The 26,215-nt window shown below is 40.7% G+C and overlaps 1 protein-coding gene across 1 annotated transcript in view; it reads left to right on the plus strand.

The window, feature by feature from the left end:
* nell2a (neural EGFL like 2a) overlaps nucleotides 1–26,215 on the plus strand; it is a 71,548-nt gene that overhangs the window by 30,700 nt on the left and 14,633 nt on the right. Inside the window, exons 13-15 of the mRNA XM_044036731.1 lie at nucleotides 5,847–5,972; nucleotides 17,055–17,177; nucleotides 18,217–18,312. Of these exons, the coding sequence (XP_043892666.1) occupies nucleotides 5,847–5,972; nucleotides 17,055–17,177; nucleotides 18,217–18,312 (345 nt within the window). The remainder of the gene's footprint in view (nucleotides 1–5,846; nucleotides 5,973–17,054; nucleotides 17,178–18,216; nucleotides 18,313–26,215) is intronic.

The raw sequence follows: 26,215 nt of genomic DNA on the forward strand, positions 1-26,215 counted from the left end.
TATTTGCTGAGTTGGGGGATACTGTTCAGCCGGCAGGGAGAGCCCTTTGTCTCGCTGCTCTTCCGTCAGATTGCTTTATATCTGGCCATGAGGGAACTGGCTACGGAAGATCAGGCTATATTTTGTCCCTCTGCCATTTATTGAAAACCATCTGCTTGAGTAAGTGAGCTGGTTCGGGGAGGGATGGATAGATATGGGGGTGATGAAAAGAGAAGAAAGAAAGAGAAATTAAGTGCCGTTGGTGAAATGAGGCACAAATTGTGCCTCTTTGTGAGTCATCTGCAGGAAACAACACTTGGTGGTGCAGACCTTGGTGTAGTGCAGTATGAAACACAGATCGTGAGGATGCTCCCTATGAGAGGCAATGAGGCATATGCTGTTATTTCTCTTGTTATATACTGTACAGTAGTTAACAATTGTTACCCAAGGGATAAATCAACACACAGTCATATCATTTATTTTTTATATATATATATATGTATATATATATATATATATATATATATATATATGAATGCAGATATTCATACTAGGTCAGTGTGCAGTGACAGTTATGTCCCACATTTGAATCAACACTAGCACTCGCTGTTCCACGATAGCCTTTGTAACTCAGTGCAATATTTCAGTAAGTTTTTTCTTTCTTACACTTTCTGAAAAAGGTAAAGCATGTCCCAGAGAAGACAGTTTGTGCAGGCATTCCCAGAGGTGGAATCATGCTGACATCTCTGACTTAACCTTTAGTACCACCATCAGGGAGTATTTAGCAAGATACACATATAGGTATTATACTCTATATATTAAGGATATATTGTGCTGGAATTTTAGTCATCAGGGCCTGAGCACAAAAGGCAGGGGCAGGAATTTGTGCGAGGAACCTATTGTTATCCTTCAGATTATTATTATAATTGTTCAGTGTCTCTGCGGTCATTTTTGAGGGGGTTAACGTGCTTAAAAAGTCTTGAAACTTTGCATGGAGGTCAGATCTGGTGAACATTTGTGATATTATTATTATTGTGCCCCAAACCTGTGCATTGCTCGGCTATTTAGCTACAGAGCTATTGAAAGGCGACATAGACCGGAAGCTCCAATTAACGCTGCGTTTGTGTGTGTATCTGCGTCATTACCTCGTTTATGAAACCCTAAAGTTTCAGAACAACAGTTCAGCCACTGCTGAGAAAATAGTGTTGTATTGTTTTCCTGGGCTCTGCGAAGCGGATCAGCACTTCCTTAATTTGATGTCGTCATCAGAAATCCTCACCACTCCTCTCACCACCGCAGCGCCTCCTGGTGCGGGCACTAGTCCGGGCACATCCGGTTGCGTACATTCAACCACAGAAGAAGAAGAACTACTCTCGTTGTAGCTGCTGAGATGCAGAGCATCCACCGTGCCAGAGGGGGACTCTGTAGGTTTTTAACCATGAAAACAAGTTAATATATGTAAATAGACCTCCATAACTAACATATATGTGTGATACAAGCATTCTATGTCGCCTTGAATGTCACTCATGTTATCCGCAACAATTTTCGTCTGAATAATACATAGATATTCACCCACTGCGGATATTGCTGTGACGCGTTTGTCATGCAGGACAAACATGAATTAGCAAAAGACGGAGACGTAAGGGAACACAGCCATTTTCCAGCAATCAGTTGTGCCGTGACAACAGCTTGACCCCGACCACTTCATTCAGCAGTAAAAGCCGCGGCTGACTCTCGACGAATCCTCCTCTGCTTGCTGCATCACGTGTGTCCGTGTGACAGGCCAATCAAGGAAATGGAGTGCGTTAATGGAGATGGAGATGGCCGCTTCCCCGACACAAGTGCGAGCTGCCCCTCGTCATCTCACCTCCTAACATATTGTTTTAGCAAACGTAACAGCTGTCACCACTGGCGAGATGAATGGTGTCTTACAGTTAATAGGCTCTAAATCACCACAGCCCCATGGAAAGCCAATCAGCTGTCACCTAAGCCCTCTGCTCAAGGTTACCAACGAGGCTGCGGACTGACTGAATTTTCTGTCTTACTTCCTCTCTTGGAGTGACAGTTAATATTATGGGCTGCTCTCTCTCCTCTCCTCTCACCGTCTAAATCTCTTTCTTCTGCTACTTAAATTGCTCTCTCTTTCTCTCTCGCGCTCCCTCACACACACACCGACGCTCCCTCCATTCTACATTTTTCAGTTTAATCCACCCCTCTACCTGCCCCTGTCCTGTCCACCTTCTTTCTGCCACCGTCCTCCCTCTGTGTCATATATTCATCACTAACTTAAGCCTCTTTCACGCTAAAATTAGCAGGTATGCCACGGATTGTTAAACCAGGGTGAAGCCTCTGAAATAAGGCGATTAACACAATACTCACTGCCAGTGGTTGTTCTGCCCTGTGGTGTTTTTTTTTGTTTTTGTTTCCACCCCTGCTTCCTCCGTGCGTGAATTGCGACGCCGAAGAAGCGCTGGAAACAAAGTGAGTCAGAAGAAGACAAAAATAACAACAACAACCATCGTCTTTTTACTTCTCTCTTGACATCGATCATTTAGATCAGTGCTTCCCAAACTATTTTACAGTCCTTCCCTTTAGATATTTGACCTCCAGCCATGAAAAAAATCAAATATATGAATCAACTGCAATGTTTGGCAGAATTTGACTATATGTCTATTTATATGCCAGTTTCAAAATGTAATCTGACTGATTGCAAATCATGTTTTGTTGTATTTGTTTACCCCAGTTTGGGAACCACTGATTTAGATGATGAAATAGATGTGCACTGCTATAAGTTTTAGAAAGAAAAGGATCACTACAAACATTAGTCGAAACAGCTGGAGGATAAAATGTGTAATAGTGTTTCGTTCATGGTGTTTGACCTGGGAAAGTGTGAATCCCAATTAAACACTTTCCCACTGGAAAAAAAAAAAAACCCTGTAAACCAGGATTAAACCATTTTTGACCAGGGAAAGTGGGGTATTGGTCACTCACCCACTTCCCAAAGTGCTCTATCTCTCCTTTTCTCACAAGCACTACAGTATAATGTATTTCAGTCCCTCTCTTTAACCGTGCTGCTGTCTACCCTTTCCTTTACTTCACATTTTCTTCTTACCCACTCTGCATCACTCCAGTTTGCTCTCGCTCTCAGAGTCAGTCAGATTTTAATTAGCCTCCATTCATTTAGTGAAGGACACAGGTACTTTCATAGGTGGTTGGCAGTTGTCTCCGCGCTTCATTTATCCATGAAGCTCCTGAATAGCTGGAGGCAGTGGAGTATTGATGAATGTGTGAAAGGAAGAGGAACAATGGAATGTGAATGCCACAGTTGTAGGCAGGGGCAGAGCTCTTATTTTGCAGGGTGCTGGGCGGGGATCTACCCAAGGACACGCAAGCCCAGTGAATGCCAATGCAAATCTATTGAAATTCAATATCAAGTGCGTTTTCGCAAAGGCATCTGGCACAGAACATATTCAGGGGTGAATGTCCTCTTGTGCTCTCACAGGCGCTGAATACAGTGAATGAATAATAAATTGATCATGTCAAGGACTCTGCGGCTTGTTTCTCAAAAAGTGCCAACATTTAACCTGTGATATCAACAGGAACGAGTAGCGTATAACACCCGCCGAGTTTGTTTGGTCTGACTGGGATTTACATCGAATTGCATTTGGTTGCATCACATTATCAAGATTATTTTGTTTACCCTGGCAGTGTTGTGCATCTACAGTGATGGTTTGGCATGCAGTTAGACCCCAGGAATAGCTGTTGCTAAGGCAACAGCTAATATAGATCCAAATATGGAATCATGAGAGTGAGAAGGAAAAACAAAAGACAATCTAATACATTATATTCTTAAAGTTGCACCAACCAAGGCACAGAAATCCGTCCAAATCCATCTGATATACTGTGTGTTTGTCAAGTTGTTGTTGGATCAAATCAAAGTTGGGGATTGAGGACTGGGACATCATGTTCCTACTTATAGCTACTTAGTCACAATTATCAAGATACAGAAAAGCAGCTATTTGTTCAGCAACTTCTATTATGTGGATCCCAAACACACAAATGTTTGTAGAATAGCTGGATTTTATTTTTCATCAAACATCTTTTAGGCCGTGGTCAGTGCCTACTGACTTCTACTGATTTTCTCTTTTATCTGAAATATTTTGTGATGTGTCGAATTCAATTGACGACCTTCGTGCATTTTTTTGCTTTAACTAATTCAATTTGTTCAATGAATGCGCCGCGAGTTAACAAAGGTTCAGGTGCTTATTGAGGAATGGCATCTTTTCACTCTTTTGTGATTTATTTTTTTTGGTTTTTTTAAAACCATCAGTTAAAAATGTTAGTTGAAAAAAAAAAAAGAACTAAATAACGATTGGAAATTAAAGTTTTAAAGTTCAAGACTCGAGACTCATTTTCAAGGCCAGAGTTTGAGTGATACTCTTTACACTAGACCACACACAGCAAAAAAAACAGGCAAAAATACTTTTTTTTAAATGATTTGAATTTACAAGGTATAAAAACCATAACATGTCACCAAAACTGAGAACAGACTTGTGCATAATTTGCCTTTTATTAAAGCATGATCACTTTTGCATAAGAAAACACAAACAACAGCAGAGACCACAATCATTTTCAAGTAAAAAATATAGATAAAAAAAATAATAACTACTGGGATGAGATGTTCCAGTTATTCAATTGTTATGATTTAAAGTAAGATCTGCTGGTGAGCAGTGATTTTAAAGTGAAGAGGAAAAGTGATGGACTGTGAGTGTGTGTGGTTTTCTTTCCCCTTGTTGCTACTGAGGACCAGAGTATCGAGTATGGTGTTTTATTTCCTTTCAATGGAGTTAAAACGCTCAAACTCGTATAAACTTGGTAATTTAAAGGTAAAACATGCTGTATGAGAATAAAAGATCTGTTGTGAAGGACTGTAGAGTCATTCTACCGTGACAACTTTATATTTATTGCCACTTTTCCGTAAACATAGATGTATTTAAGAGTTCTGTTAAAGTGCTTAGACGTATAGCCACAGGTGTTTTTCCATTTTGCATGATTTAAGTGCGCTTCACTGATATCTCCCTCACTTTTTTTCTGCTGCACCTGTTAATCTGAGACAGTACCTTTATTGTATCGTGACATTTCATAAACGAAACCGCAGCAATGCTCCTCCCTATAATGAACCCCCCCGTGTTTGTGTTCAGTCTTCATAATGGACTCCTCCAGTGGCATTGTTCTTCCCTTACATGATTTCCCTGCAGCATATAAAATTGAAAGTATGGCCAAAGTGCACAGATTAACTGATAGACGGTAGACGGGAGAATAGCAGCTAAGCTACTTTGTCAAGTGCTTTACTTTAAATAGATTGAAAATCGAGTGGTGCAACCTTAAGTGCTCCAGTGCCCACCTCTTATGGACCTGCATTGTGATCGTCTTCTGATAAAGACAAATCGTCCTTTCCCACCACTGGCTGCACAGGAGCGTGTAGAAACCTTCTCTCACAGTCGAGACACAGTAGAGATGCTTCTTCACAAAAGCAAGTCATTTCAGCAAATGTCGTGGCTGTTTTGTCAATAGCAAATAAAAACTAAGATTGTACTTTATTGTCATTGTTCAGAATATGTAAAGAACTGATACGTAAAGTACACTTTAGGTTTAAGGGTAGATAAGAACGTTACGTAGTTAAAGTGTTAAAAAAGAACATTTCATTGTCAATCAATCACCTCATAATTGGCTATATACGGACTCTTTTATGAAGAAAAGCTTATTTTAATGGTTTAATCTGATGATATTTGGTGTCACTTGGCAGAACACAGTGTGGCGGCTCACCTCATCTAACCCAGCTTTTGTTCCCTCTCCCCTCTGTTTAGATATTGACGAGTGTGCCGAAGGGAAGCATTACTGCAGGGAGAACACCATGTGTGTTAATACCCCCGGCTCCTTCATGTGCATCTGCCACACGGGCTACATCAGGATCGATGACTATTCATGCACAGGTGAGCACCTCTCTTGGCCTTTTTGACTGGCCGGAGTCATGTGGAGAAGACGGAGCAGTAAACCATAGAAACTTAACTTTAACCATTTAAAGTAGATGATGTAGGAGATGGCAGAGAGAATTGTGACAAGAGTGTTTACATCCTTTCTCGTATGTAAAGGCCACTGGCGTGCATTTTTTACACACTGTACCTTTAAGGATTATATTTTACATGGTATGGCCGTGAAGATAAGGAGAACACATCCTCAATTATCTACAACAGGAGCTGTTAAAGAGACACAGTTAGTTATTGCTTCAGAATTGTTATTGCCTGTTAACAATAATTGGATGTGCCTCTTTAGTCATACACTGAAGGAGGGCGTTTGACTTTATTGTGATGAATTGTGCAGCCATAGCCAATGCTGTTGTTTAAGCATTGTCAGTGCAACATGCATATGTGTATTTGTCACATTGTGTGGGGAAATTCAATGTTAAGGAAGGTCAGTCACATCAAACATGTCTAGAAACTTGGGTTAGGTCAAACAGTTTGAGTTCCAGTGCTGATAAAGGATATTTTAAGTAACATTTTTAACACTTTTCTACAATAAAGCTATATACAAAACCATAAAATCACCATTATATAGCCAACATTAAACAGATATGTCAGCATTTTTCAGGTTCAAACAGCATATTTTAACCTGTGCAGCGCAGTAATGACTGTGGAGGATTGGAACGTTTTGTTGAATTTAAATACATTAGAACATCATCCTAACTTTTAACACAAACACAATTTATAATGAGCTTTTGAATTATTAATTTTACAAGCGAGCGCAGTAGCGCGCACACACATGACGCACACCGCAGCAAATGTCAGATCAACCGGCTACGAGACCGAACATTTTGTCCATTTTCACCACAGCACTTAATCAACCTGTATCACCGCCGCAATCAATTTTAAATAGTTTCTTAATCTTACAGCGGTGCAGGTGCAGAGTCTGCCGCTCATTAACGCCGACAAAGCAATTAAAGAATTAACTTATTCTGACTCTGAAAGTGTCTGGGGGAGAAAACAGCAGGAGAGCACAGCAACATTTTATGAATGTATTAAACTTCAAGTGAATAACATTACCATCAGTCATCACACGACTTAGGAACTTGCACATCAACAGAAATTATATTAGAAAGTCTGTAAAAAGTAAGCAAATGTCTTCCTGCAGAGTTTATGCGTCACGTTCATGGGCTCATCCCAAACGTTGGACTACACAGGATGACCACACTTCCTGTGTTTGCCCTTTCAAATTAAAACCACGCATGTTTCATTCATATATTTAATTTTGAATTTTTTTCAAAAATACAATTTCCTGTTTTTCTCCCACAGCGACTAAAAGACTGTGATTATGATTATTATGACCATAAGTGGGCAGCCCTTATAATAATAAATATCCACATAATTGATACGTTTGCTATACGTATATATATATATATATATACACAGTCCCATATATAGTTTTGCAGTGACTGATAGAACGTTTTATTTATGTTATTTATGCAATACTAACTGTTGTTATCCTTGCATTACATTATAATTCTTCATATGTCAATGGTTTCTTTTGCAACTATAGCATAGAGTATTTTGCAACTACTATAAATGACATAATGCAGTAATATCATAATACTGTACAACTTAGAGAAAGTAGCAGCTGGACATTAAGTCATATCTCCTGTGCTGGAAAGTAGTGTGAGATAGAATAAGTGTATGTTGTAGAAAGATGTTGCTATGACGTCAGACACACTGTGAACTGTATGGTGGCGTCACCTCCTCTCTCTCATAGCCTGGTTAGACACACTTGTCTGTGAATCCGTCACCCTGCGATTATTCACAGTCTGTTCATTTAATATGCGTAGACATTAATGTCAGACTGTGATTTGCTCCCATTGGTTTTGCTCTTCTAGCATCGCATTAAAATGACACACACGCAAACACGCACACGCACACACACACACACAGATCGATACCAGCAGAGAAAAAGATTGAACCCTGAGAGAAAAGCTGATTCACATTTAGGGGGGTATTTTATTAAACACGTGTCTTTTTGCTTTTGTGAAAACATGCATTAATATGATGAGGATGATTTTATCATTTGAAAACACGTTGGCGAAACATGAATAAAAGCCACAAAAATAAGTGGAAATGTGAGGATTGGGAATACAGGCAGCAGATCCATTTCATCCTGATCAATTCTGAACGCAAATACAATTTCAAAACCAAACACAATGAATGTGCAAATATTTAGTTAACTTTCTTCTCCAATTGTGTTTATGTGACTGTTATTATAGCCCGAGGTTTGTATAATTGTTTCTGAAATCCTTCATCAGCAGATAAGACAAACTTTAAAACACAGAGGAATAGATGTCTGTACAACACTTGTTTGAATTCATTTACAAACAAACAGCCAAGTTCTCTAACAAACTGGGTATATCGGAGGGATGATTACATCAGAAACATCAGACCAACAGTCACAACATTCACCTGTGAAGTACAACTGTTTTGGATAAGTTAGGTAAATAAAGTTGCATATGGGTCTAGAATATGAATGCAAAGAATACTTTTTTAGCTGTTTTAATCTTTTATCAGAGATTAATAAGAGAGAAGCGAGGTAGGTAACCCCACCTGAACTGAAACAGTGAATATTTCAGTTCAAGCATCATACAATAGTCAAAAATCATACAATTCAAGTTGGGATTCTAATACTAGGGGCTTTCAAGCTGGAAGGAATTCAATTCAGCAACGTTGTTGTGAACCACAGTACGTCTTCAGAGTAGTGAAAAGTGCTTTGAATCCAGAAGTGCCAAGAATTCTCACACTCGCAGAATCATTTGTGCTCACTTTAAGCCCCCAAACCTTCATCTGGTGAAATTCACACAGGCATGAATTTTACCTGTTGAATGTGATGTGATGCATCTTGGTTTTCTCACAGTCGATGCTCGAGGGGAATCTTTAATATCAACGAGAACTATTGACTTCATTAATGTGTGATGTACAGCACGTTATTCAACCGTTGTGAGCAAGTAACTTGATTAGGCAAGAGGCTTTCCATGAGTGCTGGGGCTCTTAGCTGTAGTATGTCCTCTGCGTTACAGGTGTGCATAATAATCAATAACTACACAATAACCACGACTGTTGGGACACTAGCAACCTACGCTGTTACGTCTGGTTCTTGGCAGATGTACTCTCTTTATCTCAGTCAGAGATAAATCATCAACTAAACTCATGAACATATTGTAACACAAGCGAGACGCAGCAGTCGTGCAGCGTGATCCATGCGCTACGATTACGCCGGAAAGACAGTTTTCCAGAAATAGCATTTATATTAAATTATGAATGAGTGTCAGGAGCGGAGAAGGAGAAGGAGAAGGATACTTCCGTGCAAAGCTCCTGGTGTGACATCAGCGAGGGAGAACGTGGCAGTGAGTGGGCACACCGTGGAGATACTTAATATAAGCATGACGACTTCAAATGTGTCATGAACACCAGAACATTGCCTAATGCCTAAGATGTGAAAATGACTGCAGACGATGGATGCGGGCGGTGAACGGTCAGATCAACATACAGTACAAATAATTGTACATGAGCTCATTGTGAGGTTGGGATTAAAAAAAGAAAGAGAAAAAACATACACTGAAGACATATCTCGATATATAAATAACAAATTACGTTTTCATGTATTAAATATCATGTGTGTAGAGCTGTTGTATAAATGAAATGTCACAGTTGACGTCGTGTTGTACTGAATATCAGCGCGGCAGTGACAGCTGCCTATGGTTGCATCACAGTCAGGCTGATATTCAGTACAACTGCACTTTGTTTCACAGTAATTCATTCACTTCAATTGATATGACTGAATCATCCCTATAGCCGTGACCATGATGTTTACGGAGGAGAGAACAAACAAAAGGCCAAAGAACAATCAGGCTTAGAATTTATTGAGAAACAGTGAGTGGAGAATGTTGCAGCAAAAGAAAAATAAAGCACGTCTTTATGATGATGACTGTTGTCAAGCCCACCTGTGTTTCTACTTAAAATAATCATTTATTGAGCTGTCAAATGCAGAAGCGTGTGCATAGAGTGAACCACGAGAGACGAGTCTAAGTCAGTAATCATCTCAGTTTAGAAAACCACAATGCAACACAACAGTGATGAGTGGCAGATCCGCCTCATTCCTCGCCATTTGTTTGCAACTTGTGAATCATGATGCTAAGTAGTTCCCCGCGTGCCTCATTGGCGAAGGAGGCGACGGCGGCATGCTGCAGCTCCTCTGTGTCTGTAATTAAGAAAGCAATTTGCACCGATGCAAAGTGACTCAGCTGCAGCAGAGTGAGGGGATTTGATGTGATGCTGCCTGTGACCCACACTGGAGGATTTTTCTTGCAATGCCACTGCTACGTACGCCGGGTGGAAACGCCCACTTCCTTCTCCGTGTAGGCCCCATGTAGAGTTTTTCTTTTCCCGCGTCAAAAGAAATCAGGAAATGATAGAGCCGAGTCAAGCATTTTGTGACTTGGGGTCTTTTTAGGAACACGAGTTATGCACATTCATCTCTCTTGTTGTGCTCACGTGTTTTATTTCTGTGAGTACTCGGCCCCATTTCTTCATTATCCTCCGACAACCATGTTTACTGTAACCCTGTGAGCTACAGGGCCACGTTTTATTGTTTTACTCATTTGTCTTCCCTCCACTATGTGCTCATTCCCCAGATTCACGGTGAAGATTAATTTGTCCGAACCCAGCGGATTAAACTGTGTCACTATATTTTATGTAGTTTCCTATTAAAAATGCTTTCAAATATCCGTAGTGGAACACACAGCTGTGCGTCTCCTTATAAAAGTCAATTTGTGTGATTAAACCGAGGCTTATGCAGAGGCTTGATGTAATGACTTTTTTCCCCTGCTTCGGTCAAATTACCATCATCATCTCCCCACTGAGTTATTAGACTCCTCCTCTCCCACTAATCCACAACCAGTAAGAGCATGATAGTGAAGACAATTACTACTGTAGACACTTGTAACCTCTTCGCCAATCGGAGAAATATGAATTATGGCTCTCAGCGATAAGATCTAGGGTTTTAAATGAAGAAACGGACAATGGAGGGCTTTTTCCTTAGACGCGTTGAGACGCTGCATTTAGTGTCACCTCTGTAGTGCCGTTTGCAGTTACTGACAGTAAAAATAAGAGGATAATAACCTACTCGCTGCAGGAATCCATGCCTTATTAATTAATTGAACATCTGCTTGTGTTTGAAAATAGTCCAAAGGGAGTGCTGATCCCTCTGAGTTGCCTGTGGAAGGAAACATTAAACCACCCCCACTCCCCTCAGTCAGTGCCTATTGACATTGTTCATTCTCATGATATACAAGCGCTTTTATTATCTTCAATGGCTCCCACCAATTAACAAATGGCACGCTCAGCAGAAACACTTTTCCACTATCGATTGCTATATTTCCACATGTTTGTGTTGTGTGCGGAACAGTCTGCCTGGTAAAGAGGATTAATGTGCCGAGCAGTGGTTTAAAGGGCTGATATGCAGATTTGGAAACAGTCTGGGGGGAAACAGCATGGCGCCGTGGTTGTATTTGTATCTTTACCAAACTCAGACAGAGGTCTCTGTTTTACATCAAGACCACATGCAGAGGGGGAGGTGGAAGGTTCAGAGCCCAGCTCTCGGTAGACTGGGTCATAATGTGGCGGGTTTGGTTGGGTTTGGTATGGTACGGTATGCATATTTTTCCATGTGGAATAGCACCAAAATCCATCTCTTTGTTGCCCTTCCCTTGGGGTACCAGTGTAATGGTAGAGTACAGATGAAGCTAGACCCACGACAGTCAGCTAAAGTGTCACTCTTGTGCCCAGTGTTTCCTCAACGCCCGCAAGTCTATTGTCATACGAAGCTTGACGTCTTGTTGAGACAAACAACCCCAAACAGAAGAAAAACACAAGCTTTCAATGTCGTTATTCTCACATCCGTACAATTTCACGCAGGTACTGTTCATAGCCGAAATGTACCATGATGGAAACACGGCTATGGGCTAAATTAAAATATGTTCCATTTCGGGGTGGCGCCTTCAGCAAAAGAAACATGCCCATCGTTCTCTTGCTTCTTTATTTGACTAGCACTTTATCCTTGATCTTGAAGGTCAAGATTTCTCCTCTTTCTTCCCCTCTGCTCTACGACTTCTCCCCAAAGTGCCCGAGGTGCTTCTCGCTCTGTGAGATTAGCAGCTAATCCATGAAATGTAGCGGTTTGCTTGTGCTCTCCCTTTGAATGATATGAGAAGGCTGTTTCTGAGGTGTGCATGTACTCTACACTTTCACATGCATTTGTGTGCTCGCGCATTGGGGCTGTGTGTGAATGCAGAGTGTGTGTCCTTGTCCTAATCCTGTGATAACCAGACCCGGATGCCTGAGGCAGAGGAACAGAAAAGGGCTGGGCAGACAGAGGAGAGAAGGCATGGATATGGGCCAGAGGTGGAGCGGGGCGGGGGGTGTGGTTTCAACAGCAGAGATCAGTAAAGATGACTTTGACTCCAAGAGTCTCGTAGCTGGGGGGGATTCAGGCAAACTGGAAAAAGGTGAGACCAAATATGCAAAGCCAATTAGACAAGCTTTAGCCCACTCTTCCTTGATATTCAATACTTGTGCTTGAAAAGTGGCTTTACGGTGTATTTACATTCAGTGTACAGATTGTGTGCATCTTTAAGATCCATTACACAAAAACAATCCTTCATAGTACTACCAGTGGTCACAGTACACTTGGGTTCCAAGTTTGATATTGATTGTCTTAGCAATTGTGTCATAATGATTTTAGTTTGTCTTGTTTTCTGTATGGATTCATGTCACAAAGAAGAGCACTTTAGTAACACCTTAAAAAAAAGATATTATTCCACAAGCCCATGCTCTCCCACCGTTACCCTTGTGTTTGTCCTTGAAGAACATTATTATTTGTTTAGCCTTGATGTTTAGAGCCTTTCATTCTTACAAGGATACTTGTGTTATTCTTACTGATACAAGACTTTTAAAATACAGGTGACCATGTTAGTTTGACTGAAGTTATGTTAAATCACAGTTTAACAAAGTTGGATTAACACACCCAGATGATGTGGTTGGAAGTGGGATTACAGTACTACTCCATGTATATGTTCAGTTGGACTTAATCTGGCCCGGGTGCTCTGTGCATGTTCCATAGTTTCCCCCTGGCTTTGACTCAGAAATAATAGATGAAGTCGCTACATAAACGAAGACAAGATTGAGAAAAACATGGCGAAATTCAGGCTGGTAAATGTTGAGTAAATGAATGTTGAGACTGATGAGAAAACCAGTTCAAAGAACTGACATGTTTTTTGAAAGTTTGTGGATGGTAAAAAGTGTCTGACATGCTACCAACCAGCTAAATAGGAAATAACGTAATATTAACAAGCTGAAAAAGGGCATATCGCCACCTGGTGTAGTGGAGGGCAAACACACTTGAGTCAATATATCAATTTCCCCGCTAATGCTTAAGAATATTGTGACAAATACACAGCGTAGCTCAACTGAACTGCGTGTGGAGACGCACTGAATGTACAGAAGTATTAAGATTTTGAAGTACGATGAAAGTACCCGTCCCTGCTTTTATTGAGCATACTTAGTGACTTTTTTATCTTTCTTTTTCCTTTTTTTAAACTAAGTTTAAAAGTGTGTTGTCTTGGCAGAAGGTGGAGGCAGTCAAACAGGAGGAGAATCGGCCAACTCCAGAGAGCTCCCCTGCTGACAGGCTGTACATAATTGATTGTTTATCTGTCTGCAGCCTGAGCATCAGCAGCCAGTGAGGAAATATCTCTCTCATGCGCGCACACACACAAATCAGGGATTGAATTGGTGATTACATTAAGAGGCGCTCTTACACTAAGTACACGACTGTAATAAGCATAAATTCCTAATTCCTTACTAATGCTGTCACACACACACACACATTGCTGCCCCGTCTATTCAAACTGACAGCTAAAGTTTTCCTGCTCTGGCAGATGTAACCTTGGGAATAAAAAAAACACCTTATTATCGTTCCTGTCTCTTGTGTTCCTCTCACTGTTTTTATGTGTATGAGCGGACTTTAATTCTGCCACACAGCAGGTGAGAGAGGGAGAGGGAGAATAATGCAGCAATAAGAGTGGAGCAGCAGGCTTTACCGAGAGCCCTTCTATCCGTCGAGCACGCACATGCACACATATATCAAACCCTGGATGGAGGAGCTCATCACAGTGTCACTTTCAATTTGGATGAGCCTACGGTGTGTTCAGGAGATATAATGAATTGGATGATGACAGGGAACCAGATGATGGGGCTCAGGTCTTCTGCATCAAGCGCTCACACTTCTGATCCCGTCCCTCTTCAGGTGCCGTCGTTCACTCCTCAGTGGGCACACAGGACGTATATAAAGGTGCCTCTGGAGGCTATTATACTTGTGTTGTGAACAAATGGGCCACAGGTCACAGTTGAGAGAAATGAATTTATGTACATTTGATCAAAGGTCCAAACGGCTGCCCCCAGGATCTTTTTGCACTTGTGTTTTCCAAGAGGCAAAGCATTTTCTGGGGGATTCATCAGTATTTGTGCAACCTCTTAAAGTTCTCCGTGCACTTTGAACACATGATGATTCAAAATGGGAAAGGTTGGACTTTCATGAACAGTTTCTGGCTCAGGTACAGTTTTGTTACAGAAGGGAAAAGGGTTTCTGAAGGTTAGCAGAAGTCCAGCAAGTTCCCCAGACTGCAGCTGAAATGTCTGGGAAGAAAGTGTCTCTTTTTGCACTCCTGGAAACTTACAATAGGGCAATATTGGCTCTCTAGAATCATTTGATTGAATAATGCGTGTGTCTGCCTTCATGTTCAGTGGCATTTCAGTGACATCTCACCATAGTGTAGTCGCTGGAGGCCCAAAGGGATCAATAAGTCAGCACAGACGGACGACCCTTCGTGAGGGATTAACATTTATCACTAATGCAAAGGTTTAGTTTTCAAATTTGACATGTGTCAGTGAGGCTGGATTAAGAATAGGGCGTTTACTTGAAACAAATTAGCTGTTGGGTTTGGAGAAGCGTGACATGTATTTTCATGAGAGCTTAACTAAATGTTGTGTTAAAATGACACAAATCTAATTTTATCTCAGCTCAGAACTTCCCGACATTAAATTGTGAGGTAGAAATTAATTACAAATATTGCAATTTCATTTGCAATCTAATATTTGTGTCTCAGTTCCTCAGCCTCGGTTCAATATTTACTGTGTTGTATAACAAGATGAAGCATTGCCACATGAGATGCCATCAAAATATGAACAAATGGACTAAGCATGAGGCGATAAAGACGGGAATTCTTTCTAACATTTATGTATTGCTTTGACTTCAAAAGTGGCACAGTCTACAAGATCTGACAAATAGAACAAATGAACTGCAGCCTTTGCAGCTTTGCAAAGTGTAATGTTTTGAAATTGCAATTTCAATTTGAAAAGGAGGAATTGTTCAGCTCGAAACGTGGATGCGTGTGAACACGAAAACTTCACTTTGACACTGGCTCTATAAAAATATGGTTGATACAGTATAAACTATGTTTTTCTGCTTAAAAAAACGGATAATCTTCTGTCAGGTAATATGTTTAATGAATTTCCTTTACCTTGGGATATACAGTATTACTGATCTGTTTGTTTGTTATTGCTTGCCACATTGTTTGAGTTCAAACAACCTTTCTTATTGAAAATATAAAGACACTACAGATTATTATTAGTTTGTGGACAAATTTATTTCATACTCCCACACCCGTACTATCATCCTTTATTGTATTTGGGATGTAATCAACTTTACTGTAAATGTAAAAGTCTTGGTATCTTGGTTTGTTCCCCCTGTAATCAGCACTGACTTTGTGGTATTTTTATTGCACAGTTTGATCACAATAGCTACATATCCTCCAGGCTTTTCATTTATTTTTGCACCTCGTTCTCTGCATGTTATCGTGAGCGTCGACACACAGAAGGAAAGAGATTTGTTCGTCTCTTGGATACACTGTACAGTGGTACATCATCATAGGCCGTGGCCATTGATCAAGCTTGTCAGTGATTTATATCACGTCGGATCACTAAATCCATGGCAGCAGCAAGAAGAGCTTAGTCCTGGTAATAAGGAAACGTCTTATTAATTTGTGCTATTACTCATTTCTGTTTCAGTTTAACACCAAGCGTATCGCAGACGGCACGTTGGTGCAAGTGCGCTTTGCATTACCGCAAAAATCCAGCAGTTTCTTAAATCTGTTGCTCGTCAAAGCCAACGTGTTTTTATTACGGTAATTTCACTTCTGCTGTTGCAGGAACCCGGCAAATTAGTGTCTTTGTCACCAGAGAGGAGAGAGTTGGAAAAACAGCTTAAGTATGTACATAAGTTTGCGTTTTTTGGCCTGTTGTTGGATATTGACACAGGTGACACATGTTTTTTTTTTTCAGTAAAACTTTTTGATTTGAATTTTAAATTGTTAATACACTATTTTAACATGCATAAATTGTAAATAACTGCCAGATATTGAAAGTTATTCTGGGAAAATGGGCAAAATAAGTTTTCGGGCCCATTTATGGTTGATATAAGCAAAATAGTCCAGGCTGATATTTGATATTTTGAGGCTTAGGTGTTAAAGGGTTAATGGCCATTTAAGATGGCGCCTCTTTAATTTGCAAGGACTACGGATGAAGGGTTTTATTTTCAGTTGTTCTGAAGATCAGGTTTCGTCATTGAATTTGTTCCTTTTCATCATTTTCTACCAAACACAAACAACAACATGCAGCAAAACATCAGAGACACTTTTATAAATAGATTCAGAGTAGATTTCTCATTATCAAATAATTGAACACCAGATTGACTCTGAAAGAAAAGTAAAATAAAAACTCTGTTTTCTTTAATGGGTTATTTTCTTGACAGTGGTCGTGATTTGCACATGTGAGGAGGATGTGTTCATCTTTGCCGTAACACGAGTGCAGTTGTGAATGAAGAGCGTATTGAAGCCGACATCTGTTGTGTTGTGTCTTGTCCCTCAGAGCACGACGAGTGTCTCAGCGGACTCCACAACTGCGACGAAAATGCCCTGTGCTTCAACATGGTCGGAGGCCACAGCTGCTCCTGTAAGCCCGGCTACACTGGCAACGGGACGGTCTGCAAAGGTAAGAGTCACCGTGACGTGTTGCTGTTTATTATGACGAGTCCTCAATGCGTATAGACTAAACAGGACGTAAACGGTGGTGAAAACACTTGTCAGATATGCAGGCTGGTTGTTAAGGTTGGTTTCATCTGTGAGACATAACGTCCTCTCTGTCCCGACTTCTAAAAATGAAATCCGAAACAAAAAAAGTACCTGAGTCATTTATTCACAGGAACAGTTATTACAGTTACACAAACATTATTTAGTTGACCAAACTATGTTTAATTTAGCCACCAGATCGTATATTTAAAGAACTTTATGCTTTCAGCGTCATGCATATTAAAGTCTAATCCATTTTTGAAATATGGATTTTTAATTATTAATATAAAGATCTTCCTCACTAATCTAGGTTTACCTAGGTTTAATGCCTCTCTGTTTGGACTTCCATTTGTCGTCTGCGCTATGACTATAATATTGACTTTACCTTAGCTGTTTAATTAATCACTGTGATTAGACATCTATTTAAAAGCCAGGTTTTAATTCCTCATCAGGGTACACGATATATCTGCAGAGTCTGAAAACTCTGGGTTAGTTTGCCAACATCTGAAAAATTCACTCTGTTTTCTTTTCTCTGTCATTTCTGAGCCTAAAACATATTAGAAAATAGCTCAATATTCATGCGCTAATGACACAAAGCACCAGGTAATTTCCCTAAAGTTGCTTCTAAAACAAAAATAAAACACCACGTGATACTCCTTTGACTGGATTAGACTTTTACATATGTGTTTGTTACATTTATTTCCATTACACTCTTGTCAAATACAATGACTCCTCTGTGTTTTTAGCAGACATTAACTATCAGTCTACAGATAATGAACATTTTTTTGGTTTTAAATGAACCATGGTGAGATCCATTAATCAAAAGAGACTGCAGTGAATCACATCACCAAATGAGCTCTTCTTCTGTATGCAAATACATATGCTGCTGCTGGTCTAATTACACAGTTAAAGCTCGTTAATCTTAGTGAGAAATTGCTCTTCTGCTTTGGTTGTACCTCTAGCTATGTGTGACGGACTGTGCCAGAACGGAGGAACCTGCGTCTCACCTAACAACTGTGTTTGCCAGCAAGGATTTACTGGGAAGAGATGCGAGACGGGTAAGAGCTGCTTCTAGATCCACTGCTACATTTCTCTCCTCAAAAAGAGCTCAAGGACTCACCTCGGGCTGAATCTTTAACAACAGGCGTGAAGTAAGACAAATGGGAGGCTGTTTATGTTCGATGTGTCCAAGAGGAAAAGGACAAAAGGAAGGAGGATGAGACGTTTTTGAGTTTGTCTTTGGCATATCGAGGCTCTTGTTTGGGAAAGGCAGTCATTTTTCTTACTTTGCTGCGCTGTCTTTGCTCTGACCTCAACAAAACGTCAGAATTGTAAACGCTGAGATGTTCACACTTTCATACACACATCCGACGTGTGTGCGTGCGTGTGTTTGAGACTGCGGGGCCGTAAATGTGTGTTTCTGTGAGTGCGTCAGACTGTGTGGGTCTGTGATCCATGGAGAATAATGAGCTTGCATCTCTTCCAATGGCCCAACAGAGGATTTGAACTGCAGCTGCAGCAGTATGGGAATTACCCTATATCACAGCGTTTATTAATCAGCATGGTATTCCTCACATCACATCCAAGTCACAGCTGCACAATTCCCTAATGCACAATATCTGGAATGAAATCACGAGAGCATTACCGAGTATTAAGTCAGTGTGTGTGGTGGTGCTGAGATTATTTTTATTACTGCAAATTTTCATTTGTGTGGTCCATAATTTTTTTAGTCATTTACGAAAATGTTTTAATGATTTATTTGTTATATGGAACAAGAAAAAACTAAAAATATTCACATTTAAGAAGCTGAAAACTCAAAGCTAGTTTGATGGATTGATAAATCGATAAATAGATTAGTAATAGCTTAATCATTGTGTGATAAATCTCTGGGCTTTGGATCCTCTTCGGAGTGATTACCCTCGCACTACTGGCGAGTTAAGGTAACCAAGAAAGACTGTGATCCCTGTTGTTGCCCTCGCTGTGTTGTTTGTCTAATCTATAGCAGCAACACCATTTTCATCGGCCATTTTAACCCTCACTGGAGTGTCCTTCAGGAGACAAGCAGCCCAACAAATAGAAAGTTCTGTGTGTGTGTGCGCGCGCTTATGGTTGAGTGAAGCAAACGGGGTGTCTCTGCTTTCTCACTGGATCAGGTATTGATTGCACATAAAGGAGCTTTTTTACGAGGTGTCCTTTTTACTGCCTATCTCAAAGTAAATGAATTTCCTCATGCTGCCGGCTGCCCCGAGATGCTGAGGAAAGTGAGTGAGAGTGAGAGAGAGAGAGAATGTGTTAACACATCCAAACCATAATGACTTAGCTTTCTTCCTATTTTGCTGCAGAAAAGGTTCTGTGGACCTCGTCTTTTAGTAATGGCACAAGAGCCAGGCAATCACACATTTCATTACCCTCCGTAGTGTTTTAGATCCCTGCCTTCGTTTGTCCGTCGCTCTTTTTTTCCTCGTGAATGTTCTGTGAATCAAAAACACTTCCAAAATAGTCCATCAAAGGAGAAATCTCACAATCTGCGCCAAGATTTAGTTCAAAAGGATTTGTTGTATGAGTCGATATCTCGAAAACAGAAATCCACTAATAGATGTGTTTTCGTAGGAAAAATGTCTTCGTATTTAACGTAACATTATTGGACATTTGTGTTCTCGTCAGATCGAATGCAGCGCAGACATGCTTAGTTTAGGTTTCTGTTCTTAAATTCACTAAAATTCACTTTTTAATCGCTCTCTAGTTTGCTTGACTTGTGACAAATCCTGCACAGTACAAGCTGCAAACACACAAGTGCACATTTTTATTATGGATATTACTAAATAAGGGATGGATACCGATACCACAATACTGCACTATTTAAAGATTTAAATGCTTTTTTATTTTAGTACATAATGGCTGCAGTTTAATTTGTTTTTTTTATAATTATTCCTATATTTATTTAAGTTGCTGTTGCACTACTGTTTTTTTATACTGTTCCATTTAAAAATAAATATAAAAATAAATGGCTTCCATTTGCTGTATTCATTCATGTTTTACAACGGGTTTAACCTGAGCAAGGCCTTACCACAATGATAATCATATCACATTATCACATGCAGGCGTCGTATGATTTTTATTTTTAATACACTGGTATCGGTATCGGTAAAGGGAGGGAAAAAATGGTATCAGAACATCTCTATTAAGGTGTTTGCCTGGTTTGATGTTTAGGCCTATTTTAGCAACCAAACAATGGTGACTGGTTATTTTATTTGCAAACATGTGTAGTTTAAGCTCACATTTGAGTGACAAGTGCTCATTTCAGACCCTTTCACACATGCCACTGTGACTCCTCAGTCATCTGTGCTTAGTAAATGAATGACGTAGATGAATGGATACTTGGTACACTTCATTTCCTGAAGAATTCCATTTCCTTTAAGTGGCATTTTTCATTGCTGTGGTTCCCCAAATCAAAACTCCATTTACTTCCATTGTTCTTCGATGGATAGACACATGAGAGACGTTAGGAAAAAAAAGATTTATTACTATTTTATTGTAGAATTGTATCTAAAATCTGGACGATTGGTGGTGAGTCTGATTAGAATTTGGGGTTTGAAGTTGCAAAAAACTCTCACACTCCCTTTATGTTTCAAGCAACAAGATGTTTTGTCACCACGGCGGCTGTGTGCGCGCCTGTCTCTCCTCTTCACTCCCACAATTCCTCCCGATCGTGTCCAAGTCAGCCCTGTGACAGCTTCCATTGTCATGTGTTCTTCTTTTTGTCCAGGACCACCGTCACAGTCCCCTCTGCTACTGGTTAGAGACGTCACCAATCATTCAGTGTGAGAGAGGATTGTTGCCAACAACTGTTTTTTGTTAAGGCGCTCACAAAGATGTGTGGAGGTTAATGTACTATAGGATGTGCTGCTCATGGGGGAGATGGAAATGGTTGAAGGGGATTGAGAACAATAGTTTGAGTCGAAGAGATGGAGATGTATGGGAGGGTGACAGGTCCAAAATTCGAGGAGCGAGAAAGGAGAAGATAACGACTGGGAGGGGGAGGAAAGGAGATGAAGTGGAAAGGAAGATCCAGGGATGTTGGGGGAAAAAAACTGACAGATGCAGAGATGGAGAAGGAAATGCACAGAGAAAGATGAGTGGTTGGAGGGTAAGGGGTTAGTGAGTTTCCTCTGCATTTGGATGCAGAATGAGGCTCACGGAGTCAGTGCTGCAGGAGGAGGCGAAGCCGAGCTTGGTGGATGAACATGGAAAGGCTTTCACTAAGTCTCCGCGTTCGCCGTTCCCAGAACCCAGTGAGCTTTTAGAGGCGTCCCCGGGGACGCCACCACTCCTGCTGCCGCAGCGGCAGACTGACGGCCTGTCATGAGACACCAAACAGGAGCTTGTCAAGGCAGCGCAGATACACGCGCACAAGTCTAAAGCATGCGCACATACATTTACAGTACGTATGGTTACACTGAGAGTTATCTGTCCAGCCTGTGCTTTTTCTTTGCATTGAGGTGTGGACACTCACTGTCTTGACTGCGTGTAATTGTCATATGTGTGTCTTCTTGCGAAGAGGTATGTGCACTTGCTGACTTGTCATTACTATTCAGGGGGAATGGATGGGGAGGGACAGGGGACATGGCGTGCTGACAGACACACACCAGCAAGTGGAGAACCCTGACACATCATGAATTATGCACGATACAGCTGTGGCTGGGGCGCACACACTTCAGTCATGGATATAAATGTACGCAAGGCCAGCCATGTAATGTTTGCCCCGAACATGCAGCATCGTCGATGTTGTCGCCCCTGGCTGTCATCGTCCCTTATATGGCTTGTGTGAGAAATGGACAAATGCTGGAATATTATGTTTATTCTGCAGCATTTTCTCTTTTGACTCGGAGAAAGTGAGAAAACAATGTGCAATAATAGCTTTGTTAAGATGTTTTTTTTTTTGAACCTCTGCCATGAAATGGAAGCTCACAAACTTTTTTGTTCAGATTCAGGGTTTTCATTAATTGATGGACCATGAATAGAGTTTATTTGTTCAAGGCAGATACAGAAATGATGATTTTGTTCCTGGTTTGGCTCTTGTTGTCCTTCACTCTCTGATGATCTCATGTGATCTTATTTGGTTGGTTTTGGTTCATTTGGTTGTATCCAGGAGAATACATTTGTCTTTCACTCTATGTCAGCTTAGATTAAATCCAACTATTTCTTTGACTCTTGACAGCATGAACGATAAGAGAAAATGATTGAATGAATGAAAGAATATTTTTCCCGCGGCTTTTACTGTCCATATCATAACACAGACCCTCCGTCTGCACTTCCCTGTATAAACCCAAAGAACCATTAAATACAAACCATAAATGAGAATAAAAATTACAATATCAATCACTGAGAAGACAGGATACAGCTGCTCTTAGAGTTAACATTTTACAACATGATAAATGTTTCGGGGTCTGACAGAATATGTGGTGTTTTCATGTTTAAAACATGTGATTAATGCACACGAATAAAGGAGGAGGTGGATTCAAAACAAGAGGAAAACGTGCCACTGTTGTAAGATAAGATTCATATTTTATTGAAGACATAAGCTGAAGGATATTGTTGTTTTCACTGCAGTTGTTTTTTTGTAATGTTGCATCACTGCCTTCTCCTTATTCCTTGCGAGCAATAAGCCCTTTCCTTTAAGGCTGCACTAAAAAATTAAGGTAATAAGTGTTTACATCTCTATCGTCCATTAGCGCAGTTGTGCTTGATTGCCATTGCTCTGAGTGCAGCATGACTGAAAATGACAGATATATCCACGCATCATTTTCCTTGGAAATAATATTAAATACATTTCCCCCGGCGTTGAGGAGAGGATATATCACAGCGATCTTAAAAAGCACATCGTTAAGTGTTGTAAACAAACCCATAACCTGTAAATTACAAGTGTTCCGTCGTCTTTGAATAAGTGGGCAGGGGAAACATGATTTAAGTGCCTTTATGCTGATAATTCATTTGGATATACAGCAAAGAAGATTCATAACAAAGTCTTTATCATCATTTTTGCTTTTAGGAAGGAAAAAAAAAGACCTACGACTATAAACACATCCTCGATTTTGTATGCATGAAATCATTAGACTCACAACATGTGTGAACATGCTGTTTAGGTCAGATTCGTGTTTATTAACTGAATTCCTGAACCGTTCCTATGAGATGAATGGATAGATAGCCTTTGCATTTCCTTTATTGTCAGCTCATTACTTTCTCCTTTCAAGCCCCCACAAGCTTATTAGGATGCCTGACCACGAGATAGGAATTACTGTCACTATGCCGTCACGTCTGTAAATAAAGGCCATCTTTCCTCGGCTGGCCTCTCGCTACTTCCTCTAAGGATCCACTGGGCTGCTGGAGGGGGAACGAGCACTTCACGACATGCCGGGGATGAACACCTCTCCCTTTCATCTTCTAATTCATCTGCAGTCTCCAGTCCCCTCAAGCACTTTTAATCAGCGGCACTGAATCATAGAGAAGCGTCTGTAGTTTAGCATCAACAATGTTCTTTAAGGACAAGGAGAAAGAGATAAAAGATTTTTATGTTTGGTGTTAATGATGCAGTTTAGATTTGTGACTCCTACACACTCCTGGAGGGTTGTATTCAAAAGTGCAGTCAGGGAGTCTTGGTGCATTACACCTCCACTGTAAACTGATGTTTTATTGGGAGGCAAAACTCTCATTTTCTCAAGTCATGATAATTTACCAGCGTGCATCATCTGCCCAAGTGATACTCTCATAAAGAGGAGTGCTATAAAGAGAGGAATATGACGTTTATGTGGCTGAAACGGTGCCGTTTTTGTGTTTTTTGTTTTTTTTAATCAGAGCTTTGATATTTTTTGCTTTGTCGATCAATTTTTTATCTCTCTTTCTCCCACGTGTGGGGAAAGAAAATGGATCCTTCTTATATTTTTTATGAAAGGAGAGGAAAGAAGAGAGGCAGCGGAGAAGTAAACCAAAATTATGGCAATGAGGTGAAGAATCGGAGGCAACAAGTGGACGGCTGTGAGTTCATGAGGAAACGGGGACCAGACAAACATTTTGTTCCCTTGAGACCTCATTTACATACAGTACTTTACAAAATAGCTTAGCGCACCACCACCACTGTTATTTTTATGTTTTTTTTACATGAATAGAAGAACAAACAGGTTTTACCGACGACATTAATTAAGGTTACACTCCAGTTTGAAAAGGAAGGTCACACTAAATACCATGTATGAACGTTTTCGGTATTTTCTCGATGTGTTCCAGTAACTGAGAAATAATTATACTGTATGGTCATTATAGCGTTGAAAAAATAACAAATCCAATGGTGGCCTTAGACCTTTGTGTAGGAAGGTAGCAATTCTCCCCTGGGCACCTCCCATCTGACACTCCGGCACAGGTAGTGAATATTTAAAACCATATTCCTTTTTTTTTTTTTGTCTCCGCCCTTTGACAGCTCCCATGATGCATCACAGCCGCTCTCCCTCCCTCTTATGCTCCACAATTTACCCACAAGGCCCGGGGCACCGTGACTGTTTAAACTCAAGCGGCTTGTTAAAGCACAATGATTATGTATTCATTATTTATTTAGAGACGGCCTTTCAAAGCACTCACTCCATCACCCATAATTAGTGTGTCTTAATTAGGCCCCGCTAATGGCCAGAACTGTCGTTTAGCTGAGCACAACCTGCTGCTTCTACCCAAATGACACATCTCCCAGGGATATGCTGCTGCTGGAGCCGCTGGAGCCGCTGGAGCTGCTGCAGTGCAGCGCGCTGCTCAGGCGCTGGACAGCGACATTGCTTTAAAGGACAATGGATATTAAATGGTGTGTTTTATGCTGCTGCAGCATACAGATCTACTCTTGCTCTCTCCCTTTTTTTTCTATTCTTTTCTAGTTTGAGATAAAAATCAGATTTTCAGGAGGAAAGACAATGAAGTGGATCGCTGAGAATGCGTGTTGAAGCTGTACTGCATATAAATATTAACAAATGTGTGTTAGATTCAAACCATTGAGTTCACACAATCCCGTGTCACCTGGTGACACCGCTGCACCGCACAAAGCAAGTGATTCATTTTACGTCAGGACAGATGGAGGAAACATTGATCTAGAAAACTGGTTGGAAACACAAAGAGGCATCCACGTGCATTTATTATTATCTGCTCCTAAAAGCCAGTTCTTCAGCAGTTTGACAGAATAAATGCATCTTGTCCTCAGTCAGGTCGGAATGTTTTTGGATTGGATCACCACAAATTATGCACCGGAGCTTTAATTACCATCTGAGCAGGGCCTCTAATTTGACTATCCCCACCTTCTAATGAAGACTCATTAGTGTTCTCATCATGACGGCTTTCTGAGGCCGTGCAGCTGTGAATACAGCTACTTGCCCTTTAAGCTGAAGCAGCAGTTACGGACACGCGTTTGTTTATAATGCGTCTCGGTGTCCCTTGTTGGCTCAGTTGTCGATCAGACGAACGCCTCAGTCCCTCCCACTGTGGCACTGAAGCAACATTTCTCATCTATGGAAAGCCTTTGTCACCAAGCTTTCAAAACTAACGCAATAACAGTCGTTCTGAAACCTACTCTAACATGTGTTGTGACTGCAGAGATCAGCTGTCTGTTTCTGAACTTGATGGTAAAGGTCGAAGCAATTTCACAGCTATAGGTAAGCGATCTGTACGCGCTTGCAGCTACAGAAGCTGGTCTCCAATCTACTATGAGTGGTTACAGATATAGATTTGCGTTTCAGTGTCGGCGTCACTCGGGAGGGCAGCGTGTAACTTCGTTCGCCTCAGGTTTCACGATGATTGATTGATTATTTGAGTTCACACTTTCTCAATGGAGACCGAGGACCAGTGACAATCACTCGTTCTGCATAAAAGAGCAAGGATCCATTTCCTGCCTCGTCAATGTGTCATGTTCTTGCCAATGAAAGCTCTGTACACACT

The sequence above is a fragment of the Solea senegalensis genome, linkage group LG10 (assembly GCF_019176455.1).
Source record: "Solea senegalensis isolate Sse05_10M linkage group LG10, IFAPA_SoseM_1, whole genome shotgun sequence".
In the NCBI taxonomy this organism is placed as follows: domain Eukaryota; kingdom Metazoa; phylum Chordata; class Actinopteri; order Pleuronectiformes; family Soleidae; genus Solea; species Solea senegalensis.